The following is a 9,513-nucleotide window of genomic DNA, read 5'->3' on the forward strand; positions in this document are numbered from 1 at the left end:
ACACGAAACTCAAATGAATATAATATTTGTAGCAGGCTGCTTCATCTCTCTTTCAGCTGAAGGGTCCTTGGTTGCAGATCCCTGGTTTAAACAAAGGACTGATCATAACTATTACTGTAATGCTCTCCACGACTGAAGCTGTGCATATGGCGCCATCTAGTGACACAATTCAGATCTTGACAAAGTTTTTGGAAATATTCGTTCACAGCCGCGAATGATGTTGATTCATGGTTAAAAAAGAGAAAGAAAAAAACGGAGTAAGCTTAAACACCAGCGCTGTTGATATTAAATGCACTTTGTCAGGCGTGTGTGCGGATGTGAAGGGGAATCCCCCAGCAGAGGGAGTGGGCTCCAGAGCCTGCACCACACACGCATGCGCAGAAACAACGTCTTGCCTGTCAGCTCGTACCTTACACTTTCACTTTGCGCAGATATACCGGGCTTTCCTACTGAAAATTAACCACAAACACACAACACAAACTGTGACTTTGAGCCGTGTTCGGTGGACCGTAGTGGGTGAAGGTTTAATTTCGCTGGCTCGACCTTCTTGCTCAAAAGCTGGATGAGAAAACGAACCGTAAACAACACGGTGAGCTAACTCTGGAGCAACAATGTTCACACATCCAAAGTGAGCCCGCAGTTATCTGTCGTCTCTGACCTGAACAGGTGAGTTCATCGTGTTTGAGCAGGGACATGGTGCTTCTGGGAGACTTTTTGTTTAACTAAGTCAATCTGTGTTTGAGATTTCCGGCGTCACTGAACCTAACATTGTAACATGTATGCTATCCAAACAACAGATGGCAGTAAATGTGCTTAAAGATTAAGTAAAACGGTATGTAAAATGTAATATATATAATATTATATTTATTATTATTATTGTTATATATATGTTATAATATATATTTTTAAATATATAGAGACTTTTTTATTCCGATTTTATTTTATTTATTCATTCATTTTATTGTATAATTATTTTTCTTTTTTTAAGGGATTAATATGTGGATGATATTTTTTACTAAAATATTATAAGACATTAATAATTAGTAAATAACATATAGCTGTAAAAAGTAACATTGTATCCCCTGCAGTGTAAATGCATAAATAAAAAGGCTTTAGGATCAAATGCTTGATTAAGAACTACAGTGTAGTCCATTTTGTATCTGATCAGTGACATATTTGTATTTTTTTTTTTTAAGTCTACATTTTTTGGCAGTTTTCAAGCCAATGACAGATTTTGTATTTTTTTCATACCTAAGGACCTCTGTTGCCCAGTGGCTCCAGCAGACCTCACAATATGGAGCGGACTGCACTCAAACAGAGCCAGCTGTGTGGCTCCTGGGAGATGAAGGAGAGACTCGGGATGGGAGGCTTTGGGCACGTCTACCTGTACCAGCATCTGGTAAGTCCTGCCATCCACCTATATGCTAAGGAGAACAAAACCCCAGACCCAGATGTCTCTTTGGCTTGGTTTTTAATTCCCTGTCTGTGTTTGGAGCAGGAGTTGGGAGAGAAGATCGCGGTGAAACTTTGCCGTCTGGAGCTGAACTCCACCAACAAAGACCGCTGGGGCAGAGAGATTCAGATCATGAAGAAGTGAGTGTAAATCATCTGCTTGTGTTCATAAAGTAGCTAATGAACAAGTGTCACCGCACAGCTTCATCTTGTCAAACCGTTGCTGCTGTTCGACCCTCTTTCTGTTACAGGCTGAACCATGTTAACGTTGTTCAGGCCAGAGAAGTTCCAGAGGAGTTGAGCGCCATTGCTTTAAATGACTTACCTCTGTTGGCCATGGAGTACTGCTCAAGAGGAGACCTACGCAAGGTATCAAGTGGGTATTTTATAAAGACCCCAGGCAATTTGTTGTCTTTTCAAACATTGCACCGTTAACCACCATACCTCTTCATTTAGGTGTTGAATAAACCAGAAAATTGTTGCGGGCTAAAGGAAAGTGAAGTCCTCTCGCTGCTCAGTGACATTGGTAAGGATTTCCTTAGCTTTTGCTTTGACAAAGAGTCACTGTTGTCACATGTAGATTCATACATTTACATGGAATCTTTACAAACAGGTTCTGGCATCCAGTACCTCCATGAAAACAAGATAATTCACAGAGACCTAAAGCCAGAGAACATAGTTCTGCAGGAGATCGGTGGGAAGGTGAACTAATTTCCTTTTGTGCATACATGCAGCCTGTGTGTAATCTTCAATGTCATATGGTTTTCTGTGCCTTGCTCTCATTACGAAACTGTGTTTTCCTCCAGCTTGTCCATAAAATCATAGATCTGGGTTATGCAAAAGACCTAGATCAGGGCAGTCTCTGTACATCCTTTGTAGGAACTCTCCAGTATCTGGTAAGTGTTGGATCAGTAATGCATTGCTCTGCAAGCAATGTTGTTGTTGCCCCCCCCTCCCAATAGAGGTCAACAATCATTTCCAAATGTGTATATGTTCCAGGCTCCAGAGCTGTTTGAGAGTAAACCCTACACTGTAACTGTGGACTACTGGAGCTTTGGGACGGTGATCTTTGAATGCGCTTGTGGCTTTCGCCCCTTTTTACACCACATGCAGCCTGTACAGTGGTGAGTCAACATAGCAGCGATGCATTTCTTGTCTGTATTCTGAAGAACCTGGACATTCGCGTGACACTTAAACACACATTTGGGGGATTTGTCATTCCACAATTTCTCAATGTATTAAATATACAGTATATTGCAACATATACACATATAATGCGAATATCTAATAATGCTAAATTATTTGATGATTGTCTAAAGTGTAAATTGTTTGAGTGTTACCACAGTATATAAAGATACTATACTAGCATAAATTAAATATTATATTGAGCATGAAAGACTCACTTAATATAAGCAATATATGATATACAAAAATGTCTGTATATACACTTGATTACACAGTGATGGCTACAACATTTCTATTAATCTACTGGAGATAAAGTAGCATGAGTGTATACAGTTCTTTCTTCACTTTTATCGCTTTGTTTTCAGTTCTCTCTGGTTGCATGTTTGCCTGCTTTTGTAGGACAAGTAAAGTCAAGAACAAAGGTCCCAAAGACATCATGGCTGTAGAGGACATGAATGGAGAAGTCCGATTCTCCACACATCTCCCATATCCCAACAACCTCAGCAGGTAGAGACAAAAAAAGATACTTCTTCATACCTACCAGTCGAGTGTCCCTCATTCTAACGTACATACGTACATACGTGCGTGTGTGTGTGCGTGCGTGTGCGTGTGTGTGTGTGTGTGTGTGTAGGCCGCTGCTGGAACCAGTCGAGTCTCTTCTGCAGATGTTGTTGCTGTGGGACGCGGAAACACGTGGCGGAGGGCTGGATCCTGACACAAACAAGCCACAGTGCTACACAGCTCTACAAAATATACTCAACATGAAGGTTAATAATAGACCTGGATTTAGATTCACTTAAACCAGATTTCATTGAGTGCATTTATGGTTTTATATATCTCAGCTGAGGAAAGCACACAAAGCAATTTCCCCTCTCTTTGTGCCTGTCTTTCTCCAGGTGATTCATGTGTTGGACATGACGTCAGCCCAGCTGCATTCTTTGATTTTGGGTGCCGAGGAGAACTTACACTCCCTGCAGCTTCGTCTGGAGACACACACTCAGACACACATCTCCCCGCTGAGTCAAGAGCTGCTGCTGGAGACGGGAATCTCCCTAGACCCACGCAGACTGCCCGCACACTGTCTGCCAGAGGGATTGGTATGTGACACACACACACACACACACACACAAACAAAAAGACTTAATGGCAAACAGGCCCAGCTGCAGGAACACACGCAGCAGATGACCTACTGTTTTTTGATCGTCACATCTTAAAAAATGTTGTTTTGAAATTTCGTGTGGTTCTGCGTTTCCCTGTTCTTGTCATTTCTGGTCATTGGAATTAGATTTTTGCCTTCACATTTCAACAATGCAGTTAAGTTAGAGTTTTGTTCAAATGGGTCTTTTGTGGAATAAAAACAAATAAATAAGAAGATGAAAAATATATGGTATAAGGTTATAAGCAAGAAGTACATGTGTGTAAGCAATGTTTTAGGTAACATGCACCTCAGTGTGAGGTGATGGACAGGATAATGAGATAACTCGACCTCAAATCATTTAAAAAGAAATCTAACAATTGTAATCTACTGTATGTTTGTGTTGAAATTTGCTCAATAAACATAAAGTTGAAAAAAATAATAAGGTAAAGAAGTTGGTTTGTAATGTTTGACAACATGTTTTCAGACTGTATGAATTGTGTATGAAAGTTGTTTATTTTCAGCCTTTCTGGCTCCTGTGGAAAAAAGTAACGGTGATATTTTGTTCTTTGCTTTCAGCGAGGCTGGGACAGCTCCATAGTCTTCCTGTTCGATAAGAGCCTGACAAAGTACTCTGGACCGCTGACTGCCAGACCTCTGCCAGACAGTGTCAACTTTATAGGTGATAGACTGTTTATAATATATATATATATATATATATATATATATATATATATATATATATATATATATATATATATATTTGGCCTTGGAAGCTGTTGACAGAATGCAGGTGTGAGGGAAAAGACACAACAGCAAGTTTTTGGACATAAACATCTGTCATTTAACGTGATTGTGCCCCCTCCCTCTTCCCCCGCGGCCCAGGCCCGCTTGCACTCACATTACTTGAAATGATCCAGGCCCTGGCTCGAATGCTTCTTGCTTATAGGTCATCACCCCTGGGAGATTTAGTTTTGTCCAACTGCTTTGGAATATTTTCATCTGACCAAATCTGCAGTAAACGCCACATCAGACCACCACGAACCGTTCGGCTACATCTTTTTAAATGTCTGTCGCGGGAACAGTCGTATAAAAGCAGTCTCAGGACCCCCGTCAATGCTCTTGCTTATGCTCGTGTGTATGCTCATGCTGGTACACATGCTTGTGCTTGTGCTCATACATGTGCATCCATGCTTTCCAAAAGCTCACCTCTCTCAACCCGGCCGCGGCCAGCAAGCGTGCCATGCCTGGGCGCGGAACACTTGTACTCACACTAGTCAAACGAAATAGCTAATTCGCAGCGTGCTTGGGCACAACATGAATGGACAGTGTGAGTATGCCCTAAGACTAGTGGGCATGCAACTCCTTCGCTGATGAGTTTGTCATCCAAATGAATGTGGGTATCACGCCTTGTCTCAGTCAGGGAGACTAAGACACAGCTGCCACTGTCTGCGCTGAGGAAGGTGTGGGGGGAAGCGGTCAGCTACATCTGCGGACTGAAAGAAGACTACATCCGCCTGTATCAGGGACAGAGGGCTGCCATGTAAGTGAAACAAAAATACACACATGCATACGCCCACACAGTAAAATATCCTCACCTTGTGTTCGTGTACGTGTAGGCTGAGCCTGCTGCGCTACAACACCAACTTAACACGGTACAAGAACCTGCTGTTCTCCCAGTCACAGCAGCTCCGGGCCAAACTAGCTTTTTTTAAGACCAGCATCCAGCACGACCTCGAGCAGTACACCAAACAGAGACACATCGGCATCTGTGAGTTGATGTTAACCTCCTGCTGTGATGCATAAAGTCATTACTTAAGCCTTTTGTAAACCTTTTGCTGTTGTTGTGTGTTTTTGTGAAGCTTCAGAAAAAATGTTGAAGACCTGGCAGGAAAATGAGGAGAAGGCTGATGAGTTTACAAAGGTAGGACAGTTGTTTAATTCCCTTTTTTTTTTTTTTAAATACAATCTTACTTGCAGTTATTTAAAAGACGCTGCATATGTTTGTGGTGTAGGTTGCAGATATGGGGTATCTGGATGAAGAGATAGTGGCTCTACATTCTGAGATTGTGGAGTTGCAGAGGAGTCCATTTGCGAGGAGACAGGGGGATGTGATGGAACAGCTGTCAGTATTTCTGATATTTCTACACTATAATCATTTCCTTGAACACATTCTTCAAGTCTGTCTTAAAGCAATAGTCAGGTGCCCATATTCAAAATACAAAGAATTTGGTACTAAGCAAACTGTAACTTTTGAAGATATCCACTTGATTTGATTTAGTCACACTGCCGAACCCTTCAACCTCAGATCAACTTTAGAATATATTTTATAAGGACAAGGACAGATGGATTTTCTCCCCCTTCACTTCCATTGGATGCATTTTAACAAAGGGTCTTTTAATCGGCAGTACGAACAGGAGGAATGATTAATGCAAGCAAAACTCTTTCAGTGTACGTATGATGGGCACCTGACTAGTGTTTCAAGACAGAGTTGGGGAAACATAAATCTATAAATTAAAAGTAGCTGGTATGCAAAAGTTAACTCTCTCTCTCTTTGCTCTTTTTCAGGGAGCAAAAGGCTATTGAACTCTATAAGCAACTGAAAGCTAAATGCAAAAGTTAGTACAAATCATTATACATTTAAAATTGTGGACGTGAGTTATAGGGGATTAACTGAACAAATGTGTCACAGGAGTCACCATTGTTTTATGAATTCATCAGCATGGCTTATAATGAGAATACCATGATGGAGTATGTGTTAAAATGACTGTCAGGTGATAGTACTGTACATGGATGATCATAGGAGTATGTGTTCATGCAGGTCCTGACCCTCCACATGGTTACAGTGACAGCTCGGACATGGTGAAGATGATACTCCAAACGGTTCAGAACCAGGACAGAGTGCTGAAAGACTTGTACACCCACCTGAGGTATTTCATACAGATACACACACATCCAACCGTGGAAAGTGCAGCATTGATGAGGTATCATGTTACAATGCCCTGTGTGCCTTTTGTGATTTCCTTATGTTTGTCTTTTTCTTTCTGTAGCACAATTCTGGTGTGTAAGCGACGCATCGTTGATTTGTTCCCTAAGTTGGAGAGGGCGGTGGAAAACATAAAAACTGCAGAGGCCGCAGTGATGCAGATGCAAATGAAGAGACAGAAAGAGTTCTGGTACCTCCTCAAGATTGCCTGTGTGAGTATAAAACAAGAGGCACAACAGACATTTGCTCAGCTATCAGTGGTGTTTTAGGAGCTTGAAGTAGGGATGCACAATATTGGGTTTTATTGCTGATATCCGCTAATATTTTACAACTCATTGGACGGATAATCGATAACCAAGACCGATACCGATATATACTCTATTTTTCCCACACCTCATTGCAGGGATCATCAAGTCTCTTCTGTAGTTGAATTAACATATTATTATGCAGACAGACTCTTATGTTGGCACACCAGCAAATGCAGAAATAAATACAAAGCCTAAAATTATGAAATATTCACTTCTTGTTCAAAATAAGAAAAAAACACTTAAACTTGTGTTATATAAAATGTGCCATATTTATTTATGACAATTTTTAAACAAAACCAGTAAGATTGATCCTACGTATCACATCTTGCTTTGCACGCAATTCTCCCGCTGAAGCAGCAGTCTGTTTATTTATTGGTTTATTATATCGTTGTGTTAGCTGATATCCGATAATACATTTTAAAGTAAATCCGGCCGATGGCTTGCCGGTATTATCGTGCATCCTTAGCTTGAAGCTTTAAAATACAGTCTTAAAAGTTAGATTATACTGTTGCTAATATGGCGTGTGGTTGTGTCCTCAGGCCCAGAGCAATTCTCCATCACAGTCACTTATGCAACAACCCACTGACAGGTAAGATCTGCACAAGTGTCCCAGAGCTCAATATATACAGTATCACAGTTGTATCTGAAAAACACTGTTGGTAATACCAACACTCTTTTCTCTGTTATGACCTGCAATTTAGAAGATGGGTGTATATCTGCATTGTGCCGAACAAGTTGAATGGTTTCTTAAAACCAACTACTGGGTTTTGTACAAATGACAAGGCTGCCACAAGAGGTCAACCCACGCACCTCAAAGTCTAGTAGCTTGTAGAAACACAACGGATAATCTCCTCAATTACTATGGCTGAAAGACAATAAAATGAAGACCCCAAAATCCTGAAAGAAATATATATTTTACGCTCATTACTGCCATTCATTGGGTCAGGGTTGGTGTAGTGACTTTAGAGTCTTTTGTCTCTTTCAGTGAAACTGTTCATCAGTTGCTGGACGAGAATCAGCGTTACCTGAGTCAACTTACTTCCCTGCTGCAAGACGCCACCCAGGAGATGGAGCAGAGTGTCATGGTAAACACATCCCTGGAGCAAATCACTGTTGACTAATTTTGATTGACTTAAATATAATTAGTCCCCCGCTTACTGTATAAGTTCAGTCTTTGTATGTAGTTTATTGTTTATTGACTTTTTCCTTCTTAAAACCATTAATTTGCATTCAGTCTTTACACATTCACTGATTCAACGTCAAGATTTAAGTTTTGAGATTTGATAATGGCATGAAAATGTTCTGTAGCTGCTACATGAACAGTATATTATTAACGTGTTCTCTCTCCAGGATCAGGACTGGAGCTGGACTCAGTACGGAGCAGTAAACGCCCGACCTCAGAAGCTATAGAAACTGACCAAAGACTCAAAGTGTTAAGAGTCAAAGATAGATACTGTAAACACGTGCCTTATCAGAGTTACACTATCTGAAAGCTTTGTGATTCCATTCTGTGTCTTTTACATACATGTAATGCTGTAAGACAGTGTGGAACAGCATGATAGTGTAAGCTATTCATGTTTTAATGTATATTATGGAGTATTAGCTGTAACCAAGACTTATTTATTTTACTGGTGATATTGATTAGAGTAAAACACTGCTGCTGACAAACTATGCATGATGGAATGTGAATAAATTGTATAAATGTATGGCACATACACCATGTTTTGTCATTTCTCTGCAAGTGTTAAACTGTTGTTAGTCTCTGGTTATTTACATTTCACACAGTAGTCCAAATAACTGCCTTCATGCGTACAGGAAACTACATGTTTATAAGACCCTGGGTTGAAAGTCCTCTTGGGAGTTGCTGAAATCCAAACAGCAAGGAGGAAAGCACGAGTAACACATGCATAAAAGACTCAAGCAAAAATCAAGTAACAGGCGTAGTTAAAGGCAGTGCATTTAGTAAGGACATCTCATTGTGACCGAATATTTATTTTAATACTTGTAATGTATTAAAGGAGGAGGAATATCATACAATCCTGTCGCGTGGACGTTTTTTTTGCAACAATGTAAAATTAACAGTATGTAAAGCAATGCTCAGCCTCCACCTATTGTTTTATTTTTAAACTGACATTTTCAATCATTAAAATTACATTATACTTAAAGGTGTGGTTTTTATACGTCAACTATCATCTGGGCAAACATTTGACGATTTAGAGAATATTTAATAAGTAAGTAGTCCATTAACAGTTTACTATTTGGGACAGAAACTGTTCATTATGCCTACATATTCAGTTCTTTGTGAATAGCTTTTATTCTGCTGTTTAACTGGGATATATAGTCTGTGTTGTGTTTATTTTATTTTATTGTTCAATAATTAATACAATACAGCAATAGAAAAATATACACAGTTTATTCACATGCATATTAAACTTACACTCAATGTC

At 40.0% G+C, this 9,513-nt stretch overlaps 1 protein-coding gene across 2 annotated transcripts; it reads left to right on the forward strand.

Moving 5' to 3' along the window:
* The first annotated feature begins 415 nt into the window (after positions 1-415).
* Positions 416-9,121, forward strand: LOC310953399 (inhibitor of nuclear factor kappa-B kinase subunit alpha-like). 2 transcript variants are annotated; one of them, XM_083922428.1, is made up of 22 exons: positions 416-666; positions 1,257-1,399; positions 1,499-1,593; positions 1,704-1,821; positions 1,909-1,978; positions 2,066-2,154; positions 2,259-2,348; positions 2,452-2,576; positions 3,037-3,144; positions 3,269-3,404; positions 3,534-3,734; positions 4,352-4,454; positions 5,192-5,315; positions 5,392-5,543; positions 5,635-5,696; positions 5,788-5,897; positions 6,341-6,390; positions 6,594-6,702; positions 6,823-6,970; positions 7,606-7,655; positions 8,052-8,151; positions 8,417-9,121. In XM_083922428.1, exons 2-22 carry the CDS (start codon positions 1,295-1,297, stop codon positions 8,474-8,476), a joined length of 2,205 nt encoding a protein of 734 aa, XP_083778554.1. In that variant the 5' UTR covers positions 416-666; positions 1,257-1,294; the 3' UTR covers positions 8,477-9,121. The 2 variants fall into 2 exon arrangements, with proteins under 2 accessions (XP_083778554.1, XP_083778555.1); XM_083922429.1 differs by lacking the exons at positions 416-666; positions 1,257-1,399 and having other exon boundaries at positions 1,704-1,828.
* Positions 9,122-9,513: the final 392 nt, after the last annotated feature.

Source organism: Echiichthys vipera, assembly GCF_963691815.1.
Source record: "Echiichthys vipera genome assembly, chromosome: 11".
NCBI lineage: Eukaryota > Metazoa > Chordata > Actinopteri > Perciformes > Trachinidae > Echiichthys > Echiichthys vipera.